Raw genomic sequence first — 20,700 nt, forward strand, 5'->3', positions numbered from 1 at the left:
GTGCTGTCCTATAAATAGAAAAGACATCCCCCTCCACCCATTCGCAACAACCCTTGCCTGGTGAGGGGTTAGCTCAAAGCAGTGTGTAAGTAGTGAGCAAGGGAGCGCACTCACACCTCCATGTGTGTGCCTGGGGATCTTGTTAAGAGGTGCACCTCCTTGGGTGTCCCCGGGTCACAGCCTGAGATTCTGCATTATCCAAGAAGGTCTCCTCCTGGGGGTGAGGCTGACACTGCGGATCTGCAGTGTGCACAGTGTCTTATCTTTAACTGGTCCTCGCTGGAGGGTGCCTCAGTTTCCAGACTGTCCCTGTTCCTTCTGAACATGTGCCACACGTGTGTGTATTACAAATATGATGTGTGATCCGAAACAGACTAACCCTGCTACTTTGGAATAATTTCCATGTTTTTAAAAACTCCTGCCCCACAGCCTGGATTCCTTTTCTGGTGATCTGTTTTGGGCTGATCCCACAGAACAGGCAGCATAGGGTCACATTTAGTTTCAGATGTCAATTGGGGAAGGATCTCACCAGGAAAGAGTTAAGGGCAGGTGAGTTTAGGAAGGTGATGATTTATTAGCATTTCACTCTTGACCCTCCTGATAATATATCTCCAAAGACTCTTTGCTTTTGAAAACAGGCTCAGGTCAAATCGTGCTTCTGATTCAATTTACAGCAAGTATTGGTGACCTCACAGCTTTCACTGTCTTGAAGCACCAGGGAGCTTTGTAGAAAAGAATGTGTGATGTTTCTTATATGACAAGTTTTAGAAATGTGTCAGTACCTTTCACAACCCCAGAGACCAGAAAGCAAGATTGGAAAGTGGCATTTTGATAGTGGGACCTGGACAAAAAGTATTTTTAATTTTTTAAAGATTTATTTGTTTATTTGAGAGGCAGTGTTACAGAAAGAGAGAGAGGGAGAAATAGAGAGAGAGGGAGAAACACAGAGAGAGGTCTTCCATCCTCTGGTTCACTCCCCAAATGGCCACAATGGCCAGAGCTGAACCAATCCAAAGCCAGGAGCTTCTTCTGGGTCTCCCACATGAATGCAGGGGCCCAAGCACTTGGGCCATCTTTCACTGCTTTCCCAGATCACAAGCAGAGAGCTGGATCAGAAGAGGAGCAGCTGGGACTTGAACCGGCACCCATCTGGGATGTGGGTGCCTCAGGCAGAGGCTTAACCCAGTATGCCCCAGGGCTGGCCCCAGGGCTCTGTTTTTTGCATAAAATGCATGGGTGTTAAGGTTAGATAGTTGAGGACATCAAGTTAAAAAAAATACTATTGTTATACTGTTACAAACTACTTAGGGCGTTGTACAAATTGACAACAATTCAAATCCTTCCCATATCCAATTCCTGGGATACCCACTGTTAATAATTTATTGATTATTTCCCCAGATACTTCTTTATACTCTATACATTTATACAGGAACAAATATTTACACAGGCCTGTGTGTACATAGCAGACAAAATGGGATTCCACACATCATTTCCTGTGCAATGAAAGATCTGCCTCCTTTGTAACTAGTGCATGCTGTTCTGCTACACGTGTAAGTTCTTAAACTCGTCCCCTACCTTTGGGCGTTTAGGTTATTGCCAGTTACAGACAGTATCGTGCCCTTAAATCGTGTTGATTTCTGACTGTGTGGATAGCTGACTGGGAGGCCGAGAGGCTGGGCCTTCAAGTCTTCCTGGGAAAATCAGAGCTCGGCTGCTCTCTGTATGAAAAGCAGGCAGGGAGGCAGCAGTGAGATGAGGGACTTCTGTCCCAGGAGGCCTGTACTCGCTGGGACCAGCGTATGGAGGTCACCTTGCAGTCTCATCAGGGAAGGGTGCAAAGTCTGACCATGGGCTTGCCCTCGCTCCTTCATTCTCTCTCTCTCTCTCTCAAGTTGCTGTTGTAGTCATGTTTGTTGCTCCCAAAACAAGCTGTTCATGGAATCGTCCAGCCGCTTCCTTGTCTGGATGAGCTGACGTTTCTTGTGGCCTAAGTCTCGAGACTTCACTTTCGCCACAACGTACTTTCCTATTTTTTTTTTTTTTTGACAGAGTGGACAGTGAGAGAGAGACAAAGGTCTTCCTTTTCCATTGGTTCACCCCACAATGGCGACAGCAGCCAGTGCGCTGCAGCCGGCGCACCGCGCTGATCCGAAGCCAGGAGCCAGGTGCTTCCCCTGGTCTCCCATGGGGTGCAGGGCCCAAGCACTTGAGCCATCCTCCACTGCACTCCCGGGCCACAGCAGAGAGCTGGCCTGGAAGAGGGGCAACCGGGACAGAATCCGGCACCCTGACCGGGACTAGAACCCGGTGTGCCGGCGCCGCAAGGCGGAGGATTAGCTTAGTGAGCCGTGGCGCCGGCCACGTACTTTCCTTTATTTTATTTTATTTATTATTATTATTTTTTACTTATTTGACAGATAGAGTTAGACAATGAGGGAGAGAGACAGAGAGAAAGATCTTCCTTCTGTTGGTTCACCCCCCAAATGGCCGCCATGGCCGGAGCTACGCCAATCCAAAGCCAGGAGCCAGGTGCTTCCTCCTGGTCTCCCACATGGGTGCAGGCACCCAAGCACTTGGGCCATCCTCCACTGCCCTCCTGGGCCACAGCAGAGAGCTGGACTGGAAGAGGAGCAACCAGTACTAGAACCCAACGCCCATATGGAATGCCGGTGCCGCAGGTGGAGGATTAACCAAGTAAGCCACAGCGCCGCGGCAGCCCCATTTTCTTTTATTTTTAAGAATGCAGTGAAAGCGTACCAAACTCTAAATCTCATCCACTAATTACATCCTTTGAAGTTCAAGTGTAGTCCCACTTCTTCGTTTTCATTCCTTTGGGAGGAAGCAGACCTTCAGTGGCTTAAGCTCTTGGACTGTAGGGATGTAGAGCTGACTTCCCTTTGCTTACATTTCCTAGTCATCATCTGAAGAATTCACTCTTCCCGTTCAGTTTAACCTGCACAACATACAAAGTTCTAGGTGAGACTGAGAGGTGAGGACAGCCCAGAGCTTACTCTGCAGGAAAAATTAGACACATGAAACTGTTATTTTTTTTAATATTTTTTAAAGATTTATTTTTATTTGTTTGAAAGAAAGTTACAGAGAGAAGTAGAAACACACACACACACACAGAGAGAGAGAGAGAGAGAGAGAGAGAGAGAGATGATCCATCCATTGGTTCATTCCCCAAATGGCTGCAACGGCCAGAGCTGAGCTGATCTGGAACCAGAAACAGGAGCTTCTTCTGGGTCTCCCATGTGGTACAGGGGCCCAAGGATTTGGGCCATCCTCTGCTGCTTTCCCAGGCACATTAACAGGGAGCTGGATTGGAAGTGGAGCAGCCAGGACTCGAACCGGCACCATATGGGATGCCAGCACAGCAGACCAGGGCTTTAACCCACTGTGCCACAGTGCCGGCCCCGAGACTTAGTTCTAAAACACAACAGAAGTCCTGAAAGATGCTTTGGTAATAGTGTCAGAAATATGATTTGTGTGCAAAGGACTGTGGGCATCCAGACAGGTGAGACCCTCCCAAGGCCTGGAGGCTGCAGACTGGTTCAGGCTGAGCTGTCTGGAGAGGTCTCCGGCTGAGAAAGTGTTTCTGGAAAAGCCGCTCACTGAGTTTGATGGAGGCCTGGAGTATATTTGGTGGGTGTGAAATTGGGGGTGCCTTGGGAGAAAATCATGCGAGGGTGACATGGTTGTCATGGTGGAAGTTGTCAAAAGGAAGGGAATGGGGATTTTTGAAAGCGTTTCCAACAGAGCAGTGGCATGAGAAGAGACTAACCTGGGGGAGATATGACTGGAAGCAGAATTGGAGGAGGGAAAGACTGGACACTGGGAGAGCCAGTGGGAAAAGGGCAGGGAGAACCGCAGCCCTGGAGGGTTGGGAGAAACCTGAGTGAGGGCTGGACCAGAGGGGGCACCAGGGAGGTTCTCAAAGAACTGGTCCTTGCCGCTGAGAACAGGGCTGTGCAGCTTAACCCTGGAGGAACCAAACCAAAACAACGTGACACCCTGAACCAGAATTCCCAAGGAGGAGCTGGCGTTGAGCTGCTGGGCAGGTGCAGATGATCGCAACCTTTTGGAAACACTGAATTTGAGGCGCTAGAAGCTGTCTATTCGGGAGGTACCAGTCTGGCTTTTGAGCACAGACTCTATATCTGGCCATTGGATCGTGGCCCATTTGTCCCGAGGCAAAGAGGAAAGGAAGGAGAGAATTGGGACTGGAGTGAACAGAGCAAGCACATGCAAGGCTTAAGAGCGCATCTTGGAGGGAGAAGGAGCTTGACCCAGATTCCTGGCTCTGTCATTGAATGTTTGCAAGAATTCGGGCAGGCACTAGAACTAACATCTCTGAGCCTTGATTTCTCCACTTGTAAGATGAGATGACTGCGTAGGCTTGTGTTCAGATTCACGGGGTTTAACGTATTGAAGTTTTGGAAACTTTATCAGATTTATTTTATAGGTTTTGAATTGTCTCCCCCTGGGATCAAAGAGTGAACTGTAGACTTTCTTTTTATGAAAACAGGGCAGCAGCCACACACACACATCTTACTATCTGCCCATTTCCAGCCCACGTGAACAGAAGCCAACGTTGGAGTTTATGACCTTTGAAACCGCTCCGATTGGTGCCTCTTGAACGCATTTCTGAACTAACCCTTGGATGTTCCTGGCTGGGTGGGTGGTTGGTCATTTACCTCGGAATCAATCAATAACAAGCCAGCGTCACCTTTGATAGTAGTAATAAGGCTTACATACTAATCCAGCTCCCTTCTTCTTCAGTCTGGGGTCCTGAAAGCCAGCTGGGTCTGTTGTGTGCTGTCCCAAAGCTGCAGCTCCCGCTCTGTCGTGTTGGCATCAGGAAGAAAAGTCAGCAGAGAAAGGAAGTGATGGAATGTTCATTCCTAAGTGCGGCAGGTGCTGGCTCCCATCCTTGTGTCAGCAGTGCAGTCCAGGGTGCCTTTCCCTAACCAGCATCAATCTCCGTGTTAAGTACCACACCCTTCATGGCCGCGAGATGGCTTATCCCATTTTAGGAACCACATGCACTCTTGGAAAACAATGCTAATATTTAATCCAAATTTCTGAAGATTTTGAAATACTGATCAAATGAACCTATGCTTTTAAGGAATTCGTTTATCCTTTATGAGTGAAATGACTTACGGCTTTTTCAAATTCTCAGCGAGATTTTTTCCAGTAAAATTAGAGACATTACAGACTTCTCAATTTGCGTTTGTTTCCCAGACTCTTTTTGTGTTTCTGGGAGACTCAACAGCAGAGAGTCGTGGGGCTGCCCCCACTTTAACTCTGTGGGCTTCAGGGCTAACTCCTGTGAATAAAATTGAAGTGAAATGTCATAGGCATCACAAAGGAAATAGGATTTCCAGTGAGATTTTATCAAATGTAAACTTGGAGTGCTTTTTTTGTTGTTTGCTTGCCAGTCACCTGTGACCAGAGATCTGCCTTGGCCATCTTCCCAGAAGTCGCCTGCAAAACTGGTTTGGAGGTTGTCTCCCTTCCGGTTCCCCTACAGCAAACACTCAGTGCACGCCCTGGGGCTGTCTTAGGAACAGCGATGCCTACCCTTGGAAGGCAGGTGCTGCCATGAGCCAGGTGCATCACACCCGGCTAGAATCAGTGCATCCGGGAGTTTGGATAACTTGCTGGAAGTTACATAATCAGTATGCAGCAAAGGTTATTTGAACTGGGGTCTTTTGGTGCTGATTTCTTGCCAGCATCCCACCTGGCTTCTCAGCATGGTTGTGTTAATGCCCAGGAAGTCAGAGGAGGGGGTGGAACGGTAATGTTTCTTGAACACTTGTCTCTGCACCGGGCACTATTCTGACCCCTTTACCCATATCCACTGATCCATTCCTCCTCTTTGCGTATTTGCAACAGATATGCTACATACCTCTTTTATGCATGAAGACCCAGAGGTCAGAGATGCTGAGTGGCTTGCACATAGCCGCTCAGCACGTAGCAGAGCTGTAACTCAAACCCCAGGGGTCTTCGGTCCTTGCCTGTGGTCTTGACCCTCACAGCCAGCAGTCTCTAATGAGTTGGCCAGAGGGAAGAGCCATGGCTCTTGCCTTGTCATTAAGTTTGCACAGCAAGCACACTTTCAGAAGATGGACAGGTTTCTTCGAGGACGAGGGTCTTGGATGGTTGAGACTGTGAAAGGAGACAGTAGCAACGCCGCTGGGTCTAATAGTTTATGATCTTAGGGAGCCTTGGATCCCCCTAGTACTCTCTCAAGTCAACAATTCACTCAACAAGGATTTATTGAGCACCTACTACACGTGGGCATGATTCTAAGTTATGAGGTTACAATGTGGACAAAGTGTCCAGCTCAAGAATTGGAAGGTCTTTCTCTTTTCTTTTTTTTTTAAAGATTTATTTTATTTATTTGAAAGGCAGAGTTACAGAGCAGGAAAGACAGAGAGACAGGTCTTCCAGCAGCTGGTTCACTGCCCAGATGGCCACAATGGCTGGAGCTGGGCCAATCCAAAGCCAGGAGCCAGGAGCTTCTTCCAGGTCTCCCATGTGAGTGCAGGGGTCCAAGGACTTGGGCCATCTTCTACTGCTGTCCCAGGCACATTAGCAGGGAGCTGGATCAGAACTGGAGCAATGGGCACCCATTTGAAATGCCAGTGCATGCTGCAGGTGCCGGCTTAACCGGCTATACCACAATGGGCCAGGCCCTGTTTTTTTCTTTTTCAAATGTACTACTTATGTGCAAAAGGTTTCCTTCCTTTTGGACAATCTACTCAACACTTACCTTTTGCCCTGGACATTAGCTTCAGACCTTGCCAGAAAACAGTCAGCCTGCTTAGAAGGAACTAATTGCACAACCCCCAAGTACAGAGCTGTGCGTGGGAGAGACTCATCCCCAGGCCGGCACAGTGGGTAAGCGGCCAAAGCCCAGGCTCCTTCCACTCTTGGCATTCTTACACAAAGTGGGATGTGGGGAGACAACTCCTCTGGCATTAGGGTTCAGATGGCATTACCAAGAATGACAGCCAAGTGTGCACCCTCCCTCCTAGGGGTTCCTTTAAGGAGTGGGCTGTCCCCAAGCCATGAGGACGATGTCCCCTGGAGGTCATGCCTTCACGCCCAGCGGCTCTCCCTGTCACCAACAGCTGCCGTGTACCCAGGGAGCTCTTATGCTGGCACCCACACTGGTTCCCAGAGCTCCTGGCTGGGCCCCTGGCACCAGAGACTCTCCCGAGCTTGCTGTCTGCAGCTGCAGGTTCCCCTCTCCATCATCATCTGTCCACACCCGCGTGCTTACCCATCCTAACCGCCCAGAACCGTCCAGATTGGCTGTCTGGTTTTCGTTTCCTAGGTCAAGACTTAGCTTCCCCTAGCTCCTGTGGTTTGTGCAGAAGCTGCCCTGGTTGAGCAGTTGTGCCTATTATCTAACTCAAGAACTACAGAAGGACACATAGTAACATCAGTTCTGCTTTTGCTACAAAACAAACAAACAAACAAAAAAACCCACCTACCCCTTTCACCAACATTACCCAATGCATAACGTGACTATATTTGTTTATCAATGTAAATCAGGCTACAGCATAAAATGAAATCTCAAAATATATAAATTCCTATCCATGTGGTGTTTTGTCACCATTGTTCTCTGTTGTATTCTACAAAACAAGTTTTTTTTTTAAGATTCATTTATTTGAAAGTCAGAATTAGAGAGAGAGAGAGAGAGAAAGAGAGAGAGGGAGATAGAGAGGAAGAGGGAGGGAGAGATCTTTGATCTGCTTGTTCATTCCCCATGGCTGGGCCAGGCTGAAGCCAGGAGATAGGAGCTTCATCTGGGTCTTCCACGTCAGTGCAGGGGCCCAAGGACTTGGGCTATCTTCCACTGCTTTCCCCGGTACATTAGCAGGGAGCTGGATTAGAAGTGAAGCAGCTGGAACATGAACCGGTGCCCATACGGGATACTGGCGCTGCAGCCGGTGGTTTTATCTGATATGCCATAGTGCTGGCCCCTCCAAAAAAAAAATCTTAATTTTGTTGTGGACATTGCCAACCCTTGCTTGTTGTAGGACCCCATGGCGATACCAAAGTCTGCAGATACTCAGGTCCTTTATTTAAAATCCTGTAGTATCTGTATATAGCATACACTGTAAACCATCTCTAGGTTACTTAGAACACCTAATACAATGTAATGTTGTGTAAATAGGTGTTGCACTATATAGTTTGGGGAACAATGACAAGAAGTAAAAGTCTGCACAAATTCAGTACAGGTGCAAATGTCACAAGCCTAACTACCCTCACGTGATCTGTGGTCACTTGAATTTCTGGGTGCAGTACCCAGGGATGCAGAGGTCCAGCTCTTTGAGGACACCAGGCCTCCTGGGTTTTCCAGAATGGTGCAGTTTAAAAGCAGGTCCTGGAGTCGGCGCTGTGGTGCAGCAGGTTAGCACCCTGGCCTGAAGCACCGGCTCTCCCATGTTCCCGCAGACTCTTTGATTGCCTTATTCTGGTCCCAGGGAACCAGGTCGGGTGAGAAAGGCTTTGTCCCCTTGGCCTGCTCACAGCTGCCTGGATGGAAGCTCCTTCCAAACCAGGACGGGGCTCCTGGTCTCCCTGAGCAGGCCCAGCCTTTGCCTGTGATTCAGCTTGGACAACACAGTGGATTAACTTCCTACATCCTGTTTCAAGAGGGCAAGTGGAGAAACAGCCTTAGGAGTGTGTGTGTGTGTGTGTGTGTGTGTGGGTGTGGGTGTGGGTGTCTCGCCAGGTGCGAGCCGAGACCTGACCCTGCTGTGGATGCACTAGGCAGGTTGCTTCTATTCTGCGTTGATCGTTGGAATATACAAGGAATCTTCAAAGAGCTTGTGGGAAAATAGAATTAAAATAGAACTTTATTTTGCTGCAGGAAGGTTTCTGAAATCTGTTCAGGGACTGGCGCTGTGGCCTGCATTCCATATCAGTGTCCCTGGATTCAATAGCTGGCTCTGGCTCTGGGCTCCAGCTTCCTCCTAACACAGACCCTGGGAGGTCACAGTGATGGCTGATGACTGGGTTCCTGACACCCGCATTTCCATGTGGGGTTCCTGGGATGGAGTTCCCAGGTTCCTGTCTTCAGCCCTACCTGGGCCTTTGTGCGTATCTGGGGAGTGACCATCGGATGGGAGAGCAGGCTCTCATTCTCTATAGTAAATACAAAGTAGAAGTAAAAATACTTTAAAAATTATTTGGGGGGCCACACTGTGGTATAGCAGGTAAAGCTGCCGCCTACAGTGCCGGCATCCCACATGGGCTCCAGTTTGAGTCCCGGCTGCTCTACTTCCGATCCAGCTCTCTGCTATGGCCTGGGAAAGCAGTGGGAGATGGTCAAAGTCCTTGGACCCCTGCACCTGCGTGGGAGACCCGGAAGAGGCCCCTGGCTCCTGGCTTCAGATCAGCCCAGCTCTGACCATTGTGGTCATTTGGGGAGTGAACCAGAGGATGGAAGACCTCTCTCTCTCTCTCTCTCTCTCCCCCTCTCCCTTTCTGTAACTCTGCCTTTCACATAACTAATACATCTTTACAAAAAAATCTGGCTTACAAAAAAGGAATCTGTTCATCGGGGTTTTAGTTTTCCATTAACTTTTTGAAGATCTCTCATATGTGTGGATTTCAACTTTTTGCATCCAAATCAACATCCGCGCGTCTCAGTGTGGAGTGGAGGCTGTGGCTGAGGTGTCCTGCAGGACCATGTGGAAAGCTGCCCGTTCAGCAGGAGGAAGTTTATTGCTCCTAAGGGCGTTTCTGGAACCGTACAGAAAAAAATCCAGGCCCCATGCTCTCCCGCTAATTGGTTCCTCGAGGATATTTCCAAGGGCTTCTGTCCTCTGTCAAAGTCACAAAAACTCTGCCGGCTTCCAGGTTCTCCTTGAGCCCTGGAAACTCGTTTTCAGGAGACCCCCTGCGGCCCCCCCTGAGGGTCCTGGACCAGTGCGAGGCCGCAGGAGCCCCACTGGGCACGGCGCTCTCCATGCACGGGGAGGGACTCCAGGTAACGTGCAGCAATGGGATTCACACCCGGGCAGCCTTCCTGCCCAGGAGGCAGCATTGCATCGCTGGGTGGCAGCCGGGGGACTCCACCTCCTGAGCCCCGTTTCTGCCTCTGAATCATTTCCTGTGCTGCTTCCCCCAAGGTGTTCATAGCTCAGGGCAAGCTGCCCCCCACACCACCCCCGCCGCCCATCACAGGTAACCTGTCTCTCCTTGTCTGCTGGGCCGTGCAAGATGAGGCTTACAAGGGCTCTCGCCTCTGGGCCTCCTCTTCCGGAACATAGATGCTCCCTGGGCCCAGGGACCGTGGGAAAAAGACCTTGAGTTTTAAGCATTTGCTTCTGTAAATGTGCACATCCTGTCGGCCCCTTCCTCTGGCAAACATGTGAAAGACAAACCTGATGCTTTCGTCGGATCTGTCGCTAACACAGAGCTTTTCTTCCAGGCCATTCCTGGCTGACTTTTTTGGGCCCTTTTAGGGATTTTTTTTAAATATAAAAATCCCTTTCTTATGAAAAATATCCCAAATACCAGTTAGTTGCCAGGCTTCCTTCTCCTCTGTGTAAATTAACCACCTGCCCTGGCCCCCTCCCTATCTGTCACGCTGCCATTTTTTCTAAAAAGATTTATTTATTTGTTTGAAAGGCAGAGTTACAGAGGGGCAGACAGAGAGAGAGAAAGAAAGGTCTTCCATCCGCTGGTTTACTCCCCAGTTGGCCACAGTGGCCGGAGCTGAGCCTATCCGAAGCCAGGAGCCAGCAGCTTCTGGGTCTCCCATGCGGATGCAGGGGCCCAAGGACTTGGGCCATCTTCCACTGCTTTCCCAGGCCACAGCAGAGAGCTGGATTGGAAGTGGAGCAGCCGGGACTCAAACCAGCATCCATATGAGATGCCAGCACTGCAGACAGCGGCTTTACCCAGTGGCCCCAGGTTGCTTTCTTATATGACAATGAACACAGCTCCAGGTCTGACAGTATCTTGTTCAGTCCAGAGCACTGTGATTTGTGTGTTTCTGTCTTCAGCCTGTTGGTCATTGTGTGACAAGAGGGATGATCTTGTCTGTCTTGTCTCGTACTGTAACCCCATGCGCAAGAGGCCCCCAGTGAATATTTTTGGAATAAATGAGCACTCTAACAGGCCTCCAGAAAGCTTCTGAGTAAAAGGGACCATGGCTGAGTGTCACAAGGAAGGCACCTGGCTGGTGGAACTAACTCTGCCTTTCAAATACATAATAAATCTTTTTTTAAATAGAGTTTAACACAGCCCTTGGCACCTAACAGATGCAGGCCAACAGTGACAGCTCCTTGGGAAGCCAGGGCAGAGGGGCAGAAGACAGCAGACTGATGGATGAGGCACTCAAGACAGACCTTGTGCATCTGCCTGCTTCTCATTACTGTAATGGAACGCCTGAGGGTGGGGACTTATAAAGAAAAGAGGCTCTGTTCAGCACAGCTTGGGGGCTGCAAGTCCAGACAGCACAGTGACAGCCTCCTTGGCTGCACCACCTCATGACAGATAACATCACAGTGGCAGGAGCAGGTGAGAGAGGAGGTGACCATGGGGCTAGCCAGGAAGCCAGAGTAGTGGTGGTGGTGGTGGGGCAGTTTGGCTACTTCCCTCTACTTCCCATTAGCAGGGAGCTAGATCAGAAGTGGAGCAGCCAGGACACAAACTTGCACCCATATGAGACGCCAGTGTCGCAGGCAGCAGCTTTACCTGCCGTACCCAGTTCTTAGTGGATCCTCTAACAGCCTACGAGACAGGTACTATTTCTTTCTCTGGGCACATGCAGAAAGAGGCAGAGGCTCGGAGAAGGCCGGGGACTTGCAGAGTTGCCATCTGGCCCAAGCTCTGCCCTAGTGCCCATGTTCTAGGCCATCAGCACTGTTTGCACTCCTGACTCAGTAGTGACGTTCCTGGTAGAAATCTCAGGCCAGGAAAAGAGAAAATGCTGGCCTACTCTGGAGGCTCCGGAGAAGGCAGCCTGCAGGATGTCGGGCCCTGCCAAGCCCCTCTGGCCCTCAGGAGGCTGGGCTGCCTTCTTCCCCAGCATCAGCCCCACAGTTGAGGTCAGAGAGAGATGATATGGCAGGAGACCCGGGAGCTTGGAGACAGGGCTGCAGGTGCACCATCTATGGGTCTCGGGTCTGTCACTCACAGAATAGGAGCGCGGTGGTGAGGAGAGAAGGCGCCGGCAGGAAGACCCCGTTTTCTGGAGTGATCTGGAGGGGGCCGGCACTGACCAGAGACTTCTGAGCCAACCAGAGCCACCTCCCAGGGACTGTCCAGCCAGACCGGGCGTCTGGCTTTGGATGGCTTCTGGTTGGGCTCAGTTTCACCCTGCTGGACACAAAGAGGCGCGTTTCCAGAAAAATGTCGCAACGCGGAAGCAGTGAGTTGAGGCAATTCCTGGGGTAGCGCTCACTGCAACCTTAGCTCAGTGTGCAGGTGTCTCCTTAGCGCTCCTAACTGCTGGTGACGTCTTCCACCTGGCTCCTCTGCCTTCACACGTCGTCTGCATTCCCCACCCATAAACGCCCCCTTCCTCTGTGTGTTCCCATTCAGCCCTGCACGCCACGCTGTACCCTGGACAAGGCTCTTGGCTGCTGGGATTCGGCTTCCAACCAGTTGCCAGGCAGGTTGGGGTGCAGGGCATGTGGTGATCACCAAGGTCGCCCCGATCTGGAATAACCTCTCTCCCTGCTCAGCCTCTAAGGCTTAGAAAAACCCACAGATATTTCTCAGAATCCCAGCTTCCTCCTCTGTTCATGGAAGCAATGGTGCAGTCACTGCTTCTTGTCTGGGGATCTCTCTGGCTCCAAAATCCTAGAACCCCTTGGCTTAGCTCACACCGCAGGCACTCTCTGTGCAGCCTTGCTAGCTGGCTGGGTCCCTCCAGCGGCGACTCATTTCAGCTGAGAAGGATTTAAATATTGGGACAAAATGCAGACAGTAATAAACGGGGATATACTAACTCTGTAGTATTTTTTTTTTTTTTTGACAGGCAGAGTGGACAGTGAGAGAGAGACAGAGAGAAAGGTCTTCCTTTTGCCATTGGGTCACCCCCCAATGGCCGCCGCGGCTGGTGTACCGCACTGATCCGAAGGCAGGAGCCAGGTGCTTCTCCTGGTCTCCCATGGGGTGCAGGGCCCAAGCACTTGGGCCATCCTCCACTGCACTCCTGGGCCACAGCAGTGAGCTGGCCTGGAAGAGGGGCAACCGGGACAGAATCCGGCGCCCCGACCGGGACTAGAACCCGGTGTGCCGGCGCTGCAAGGCGGAGGATTAGCCTAGTGAGCCGTGGCGCCGGCCCTAACTCTGTAGTATTAAAACTACAGTTTCATGGGGAGTGTGATTAGGTCAAAATATTTGTAAAGGCTCCTTAGGAGAACTGCAATGAAAAAAAAAAAAAAAAGATTGTGGGGTGGGCATTTGGAGCAGCGGTTCAGACGCCATCTGAGGGGCCAGTGCTGTGGCATAGGAGGCTAAGCCTCCACCTATGGCGCCTGCATCCCATGTGGGCGCTGATTCGTGTCCCGGCTGCTCCACTTCCGATCCAGCTCTCTGCTATGGCCTGGGAAAGCATGGACGATGGCCCAAGTCCTTGGGCCCCTGCACCCACATAGGAGACCCGGAGGAAGCTCCTGGCTTCAGATTGGCCCAGCTCTGGCATTGTGGCCATTTGAGGAGTGATTCAGCAGATGAAAGACCTCTCTCTCTCTCTCTCTCTCTCTCTGTAACTCTGCCTCTCAAATAAATAAATAAATAAATAATTTTTTAAAAAAAGATGCTGCTTGAAATACAGCATCCCATAGCAGAGTGCCTGGGGTCGAGTCCTGGCCCTACCCCCAATTCCAGCTTCCTGCTAGTGCAGACCCTGGGAGGCAGCGGCGATGGCTCAAGTACTTGGGTCCCTGCCATCCATGCGGGAGATTCTGATTGAGTTCTTGGCTGAGCCCAGCTGTCGTGGGCATTTGGAAAGTGAAGCAACAGATGGGTGGTCTCTGTCTATCACTGTCTCTCTGCTCTTTGAATGAATGAATCGATAAATAAATAATGTTTTGCGGTATTGAGCAATACTGATTTGGCCACAGAGCTGTGCAGGGCCAAAGGCTAAAAATGGCAGTGTTTCTTCCTCTGTTGGAGCTGATCTAGGGGACGGCTCCTCCCCGTGGTTTTGTTTCTCCCAAACCGGGCACCCCCCCTCCCCCTCCTCAGTCCTACAAGACGCTGGCTGGGCTGTGCTTGGCTGTATTGAGGCAGCTTCGGGCCCTGGTGGTCACGGCTCACCTTCTGTGGCTTTGCTTCCCTCCAGCTATGGCATTGCTGGCTCTACCAACGTGACGGGGGATCAAGTCAAGAAGCTGGACGTCCTCTCCAACGACCTGGTGATGAACATGCTGAAGTCGTCCTTTGCCACCTGTGTCCTTGTGTCGGAAGAAGACAAAAACGCCATCATAGTAGAACCGGAGAAGAGGGTGGGTTTGGGCTGCCGCTGACGGAGGTCCTTTTCCTCCCTGGCTGTGTAAATGGAGCCACTTGCGTAGCCAAGCTGGGTGTCTGGGACCCTTCTAGGATTCTTCTCGTCGCCCTCTTGCAGGCTCCTCCTCACTCCCAGATCTCAACTCTGCCCTCCCCTTACCACCGTGTTATCGGTACCGTTATCATCTCTCCCGTACCTAACGCTTTGTCCATGGTCAAGGCTCTTCAGTCTGGCTTCTCTTGATCACCTCTGCCCACCAAATTCCCAGCCTCTGCACCTGCTAATCCTGCTGTCCTCCCAGCCTGCTCCAAATTCCCATCACTGATTCGTGCGAGGGAAGCTGTTGGAATCCCTGCTGCTCTGGTGGCTTCTTGAGGGCAGAGGAGGGATGTTCTCTGTATCCCAGCGTCAGCCACGATGATTGGCACCACGGAGGGGGCCTGCAGCAAGTAACTGCAGAGGGGCCTGCGCTGTGGCATAGCAGGTGAAGCTGCTACCTGCAGCGCTGGCATCCTGTATGGGTGCTGGTTCAAGCCCCAGCTGCTCCACTTCTAATCCAGCTCCCTGCTAATGGTCTGGGAAGAATGCCCATGTGTTTGGGCCCCTGCCACCCATGTGGGAGCCCTGGATGAAGCTGCTGGCTCCTGGCTTCAGGTTGTCCCAGCACTGGTCATTGAAGCTATCTAGGGAGTGAACCAGAAGGTGGAAGATCTCTCTCTCTCTCTCTCTTTCTCTCTCCCCCTCCTCCCTTTCCCTTTCCCTCTTCCTCTCTCTCTGTAACTCTGACCTTCAAAATAGATAAATAAATCTTTAAAATAGTGATTGCAGAAGTAGATTGTCGAATGGCAGAGTATGTCAGATGTTATACAATTGTTAATGAAAAGAAAACAATTTGAAATTAGAAGTGCAGTTATATGGGCTCACTATGTAGCTGAGGTGAAGTGGGGACATCAGAAGTAAAGAAAACAATTCAGAAAATAAATGAAAGAGGCCTCCTACCTTGATATTATCACATGGGATAAACCTGGTCTGAATCATTTCTTAAATAGTCAGACTGCACGGTCATGTCTTCCCTTGCTGGGCTTTTCAAAGCCCTGGACAGTCTGGGGGATACAGGTTGAATTCGTTGTCTAGTGTCTGCTGTCATCCCAGACACCTCTGGCTCCCGTGCCTGCGTGGCAGGTGTGGTCCTGGTTCCTCCCGCTCCAGCACAGGTGGAGTTTCAGGAGCAGATGCTCAGGGAGTCCTCCACATTTGGCAAAGAGCATTGAAGACCACAGCTTAAGGAGGGAAATTCACCACAAAACCCCACAGGGCACTCTGATGTGTTGCTCTTACCTATTCCAGGGCAGGGCAGGGCAGGGCAGGGGGATACTCTTCCATAGTTCTTTTATTTAATTTAATTTATTTGAATGATAGAATTGCAGAGAGAGGTGGAGACAGAGAGAGAGAGAGAGAGAGAGAGAGAAAGAGAGAGAAAGAGAGGACTTCCATCCTCTGGTTCACTCCCCAAATGGCCACAATGGCCGGAGCCGCACCGATCTCAAGCCAGGAGCCAGGAGCCAGGAGCTTCTTCTGGGTCTCCTGTGTGGGTTCAGGGGCCCAAGCACTTGGGCCATCCCCCTGCCTGCTTTCCCAGGAGCATTAGCAGGGAGCTGGATCAGAAGTGCAGCAGCCAGGACTTGAACCAGCACCCATATGGGATGCTGGCATTGCAGGCTGGGCCTTTAACCCACTGTGCCACAGTGCCAGCCCCTCCTATAGTTGATTCCTAAAAAATTTTAATGTATTGGTTAGTGAGACGGGGAGAGAGAAAGAGAAAGAGAGAGCAAGATCACTCCTATCTGCTGATTCTTTTCCCAAATTCCTGCAATGTCTCTGGCTGGGGCAGGAACTCAGTCCAAATCAGCGGGTGGCAGGAACCCAATCACTTAAGCCATCACCACTGTCTCCTGTGGTCTGCATTGGCAGGAAGCTGGAGTCAAGAGCCAGGAACTGAGCCCAGGCTCTCCACTGTGGAACGAGGGCATCGTCACTTCTTGGCTAAATGCCTGCTCTCCAGAGCTGTTTAAAACCACCAGCGTGGCATCATTGAAAACAGATGTGCAAAATCAGCCCTGCGCTAGCACCCAGCTCCAATCTCTCCACGTTCCCATATGCCCCACCCTCTGTCTTGTTGCAATGCATGAAGGTGTCTTTGTAAGTTCACAGAAAATGCACATTCTGAAAAAAAAAAAAAAAAAACTATGCATGAGTTTCAAAATTTTTTGCACCAAAATAAACTTGTCTATTACTTTCATTTTCTTTTAAAAAAGATTTATTTATTTATTTATTTGAAAGACAGAGTGACAGAGAGAGGAACACACACACACTTACACACACACACAGACCTTCATCTGCTGGTTCACCCTCCAAATGACCAGCAAGAGCCAGGGCCGGGTCAGGCTGAAGCCAGGAGCCCAGGGCTTCATCTGGGTCTCCCACAGGGTGGCAGGCACCCAAGCACTTGGGCCATCCTCTGTTGCTTTTCCAGGCACATTAGCAGGGTGCTGGATCAAGACTCAAAGTGACACTGATACAGAATGGAAGCGTTCCAAGGGGTGCCTTCACCCAGTGAACCCCAATACCCACCCCCCTTTAATTTCACTTTTCATGAACTTTTTGAAGCACCCTTGTATACGAAGATCTGAATGTGTGCTGTCTGTCTGCTGTAGCATTTTAACATTGGATTTCTTTTTCTTTTGCTCAGGGTAAATACGTGGTCTGTTTTGATCCCCTTGATGGATCTTCCAACATCGACTGCCTTGTGTCCATTGGAACCATCTTTGGCATCTACAGAAAGGTAAAATGCGATAGAGTGAATGTTCGGGGATCAAAAGAAATGTGGGGGTGGAACATTCAGTCCTGATTCCTTCTGAAGGAACAGCAAGAATGGAAGACAGTCTTCAAAATGTTCATGGAAAGCACATATTGTGAAAAAAAAAAAAAAAAAAAACTACGGATAGATTTCAAATCTTGTTTCACACCAAAATAAACTCATCTTTAATTTAATATCCACAAACTTTTTAAAAAAGATTTATTTGTTTATTTGAAAGGCGGAGTTACAGAGAGGCAGAGAGAGAGGTCTTCCATCCGCTGGTTCACTCCCCAAATGGCCACAACGGCCGGAGCTGGGTTGATCCGAAGCCAGGAGCCAGGAGCTTCTTCCGGGTCTCCCACGTGGGTGCAGGGGCCCAAGGACTTGGGCCATCTTCTACTGCTTTCCCAGGCCACAGCAGAGAGCTGGATGGGAAGTGGAGCAGCCGGGACTAGAACCAGCACCCATATGGGATACTGGCACTGCAGATTGGGGCTTTAACTCACTGTGCCACAGTACCAGCGCTATCCACAAACTTTTTAAAAGATCTCCTCATATATTATGAAACTGAGGCTTGAATAGATTTGCATTTCATATTCTGAGTTTTTAAAATATTTAGTTATTTGAAAGGCAGAGTGACAGAGAGATGGAGATGGAGAGAGAGAGAGAGAGAGAGAGAGAGAGAGAGAGAGATCTTTTATTCCATCTGCTGGTTTATTCCCCAAGTGGCCATGACAGTTGGGGCTGGGCCAGACCGAAGCCAGGAGCCAGAACTCTATCTGGGTCTTCCACGTGGGTGATAGGGGTCCAAGCACTCGGGCCGTCTTCCGCTGCTTTCCCAGGTGCCTTAGTAGGGAGCTGGATGGGACGTGGTGCTCCGGTATGGGATGCTGGGGTCACAGGTGCAGGTTTAACCCTCTGTGCCACAATGTTCCGGCTTTTCCAGCACCAGTTGCACAGTGAAGATTCATTAGATTGGTAAAAGATTGTGGGTGGGGAGAGAAGGTTATTGCACTCTGTTAACTAATCTTCCTTTTATGATGGCAAGAGAGACGGGATAAGGCAGGTAGGGTAACACAGTAGGAGCTGAGACCTCTGGGAGGGTGACAGCAATAGAGATTAGTTATGTCAAACCGATCCTTTCAGGCATCAGAATCGCAAGTCTGTCAACCTTGACCCTGGGGCCAATGCAGCCCCATCACCCAGTTTTTATGGCTCGTGAGCAAAGTCGAACCCTTTGCAGTTTCAACTGGTCGAACGACTTATCTTTTGATTCCATTTTCCACGGACTTTTGAATTGACCGCATCTTTCTGGAAGTGACTTATTGCCTGGGATCATCCGACAGTTCCTTTTCAACAGATGGAAAGCACAGCCACATTGGTGGCTGGAATGGATTTGTTTATGTCTTGGGTGGCAGGCAGATTTGCATCAAAATCAGTTTGAGTAACAGAAGGTGGCCATTCTCATTCCAGAAAGGGGATAGCCACAGCTCAGATATTTTCTAAGTCACGCTGTGGACCACGCCATTCCTGTGCCAGGCACGGAGGGATGCAATGGCCTACAAAGGGCCAGTCTGTGGCATAGCAAGAGAGCTTTGTCACAACATTCTTGGACGTGCAGGAAACCTCTGGTTAGTGGCTTAATCAGAACTCCAGCAGCCCGGATGCTTGCCTGCCCCATTCTCTACCCCAACCCTCGAATTAAACTCATTTAAGGAAAAAAAAAAAAAAAAAGATGTAGAACATTGAGAGATACTGGCTCTCCACTACAAAAAGATGAAACCGGTTTGCAATCGCAGCTTGAATTACAAGTGCTAGCACAACTCAACAATTAATCTCCAGCCTGCGGGACTCCCTGCAAAGATCAGGAGAGGTGACAGTATCTTTTCAGTTCCCGAAAACCCTACTGATTGTTTGGAAGCACTCAAGGGTTACGGAGCAAAGCCATGGATGCTTTCCCAGGGATGGCTTTCCTGCTCTCAGAGAGGTGGCTGTTGGCTGGAAGCTCTCTGGTGCACCTGCTCAGTGGCAGAGCATCAGTAATGGAACCCGGCCTGGCTGCAAAGGGATCTGGAAGGTTGCTGGGTCCAGTGTTCCACGCAGTTCCTTCCACACCACCCCCACAGGGCTCAGCCAGAAGGGTGTCCTCTGTTAGACACACTCTACTGGGCAACTTCCTTTGAAAATATCCAGTGAGTTCCTACAACTAAAAGCTGAGCTTCAAAAGCAAGGTGTAGCTACCTCTCTGGTGACAAGACAGCCCCATCCCCCACCTGCTCCAAATTTTACCAATGAATTTCCTTTGTAATATGGCCCACTTGCATCTCCAAATGCTTACACACCAACTTCCTTGCATGGAAGTGGCCTGCCCTTCTCCTCTGAGATCTCAAGCCTCCAGGGTTCATAGTTTCTCTCTCTGGATGCCTTCCCGGGTGATGTGGAATAAAACAGGAACCAACACCTACCACAGGTGTGGCCTCCCTAGATAGAGAAGGGTAGAGTCCAGGGACGCTAAAATTTGCCAAGGGCTCCATGCCCATTGGTCACTGGACACCTGCAAGAGGATGCAGTAGAAGCTCTTGGGGGAGAGGCATTCATTGCCAGGGGCCTGGAAGAGGGAATTCGTTTGTTAGGAAGGAGGCCAGGCCGGACAGGAATTGTTCCAAATCCACAAGTCAAGGGAATTACATTCTCATCCTTTTGAGGATGTGTGGGTCTCATAGACAAACGTTATTGTTTATTATTCCATGCAAGGAAGCTGGAGTGTAAGCATTTGGTGACGCAAGTGGGCCATATTGACAAAGGAAATTCATTGGTGAAATTTGGAGTTGGGGAAAACAAATCGAAAGGTTGATCCTGTGTTGAGTCACATTTAGTTGGACTGCACTATCTGGGGAATACAAAACACAACCCACTAACCCTGCTTGACCCGTTAACCAATCAGCCACCCGATGGAAGCCACAAGGAGAGGGGATCGCGAGAGACGGGAGGGGGGAAAGAGGGATGTGGTTGTTTTTTTTTTTTTTGTTTGTTTGTTTGTTTTTTTTTTTGACAGGCAGAGTGGACAGTGAGAGAGAGAGAGAGAAAGGTCTTCCTTTTGCCGTTGGTTCACCCTCCAATGGCCGCTGCGGCCGGCGTGCTGCGGCCTGCGCACTGCGCTGATCCGAAGGCAGGAGCCAGGTGCTTCTCCTGGTCTCCCATGGGGTGCAGGGCCCTAGCACTTGGGCCATCCTCCACTGCACTCCCAGGCCACAGCAGAGAGCTGGACTGGAAGAGGAGCAACCGGGACAGAATCAGGAGCCCCAATCAGGACTAGAACCCGGTGTGCCGGCGCCGCAAGGCGGAGCAT

At 50.2% G+C, this 20,700-nt stretch overlaps 1 protein-coding gene across 2 annotated transcripts in view; it reads left to right on the forward strand.

The window, feature by feature from the left end:
• Positions 1-20,700, forward strand: part of FBP1 (fructose-bisphosphatase 1) — a 31,989-nt gene that overhangs the window by 1,351 nt on the left and 9,938 nt on the right. For both annotated transcript variants that reach the window (XM_089335894.1, XM_002708294.6), the window contains exons 2-3: positions 14,327-14,489; positions 17,244-17,336. In XM_089335894.1, the coding sequence (XP_089192020.1) occupies positions 14,403-14,489; positions 17,244-17,336 (180 nt within the window). In that variant the 5' untranslated portion in view covers positions 14,327-14,402. The remainder of the gene's footprint in view (positions 1-14,326; positions 14,490-17,243; positions 17,337-20,700) is intronic.

The sequence above is a fragment of the Oryctolagus cuniculus genome, chromosome 1 (assembly GCF_051225735.1).
Source record: "Oryctolagus cuniculus isolate XC-2025 breed Fujian yellow rabbit chromosome 1, ASM5122573v1, whole genome shotgun sequence".
Classification (NCBI taxonomy): domain Eukaryota; kingdom Metazoa; phylum Chordata; class Mammalia; order Lagomorpha; family Leporidae; genus Oryctolagus; species Oryctolagus cuniculus.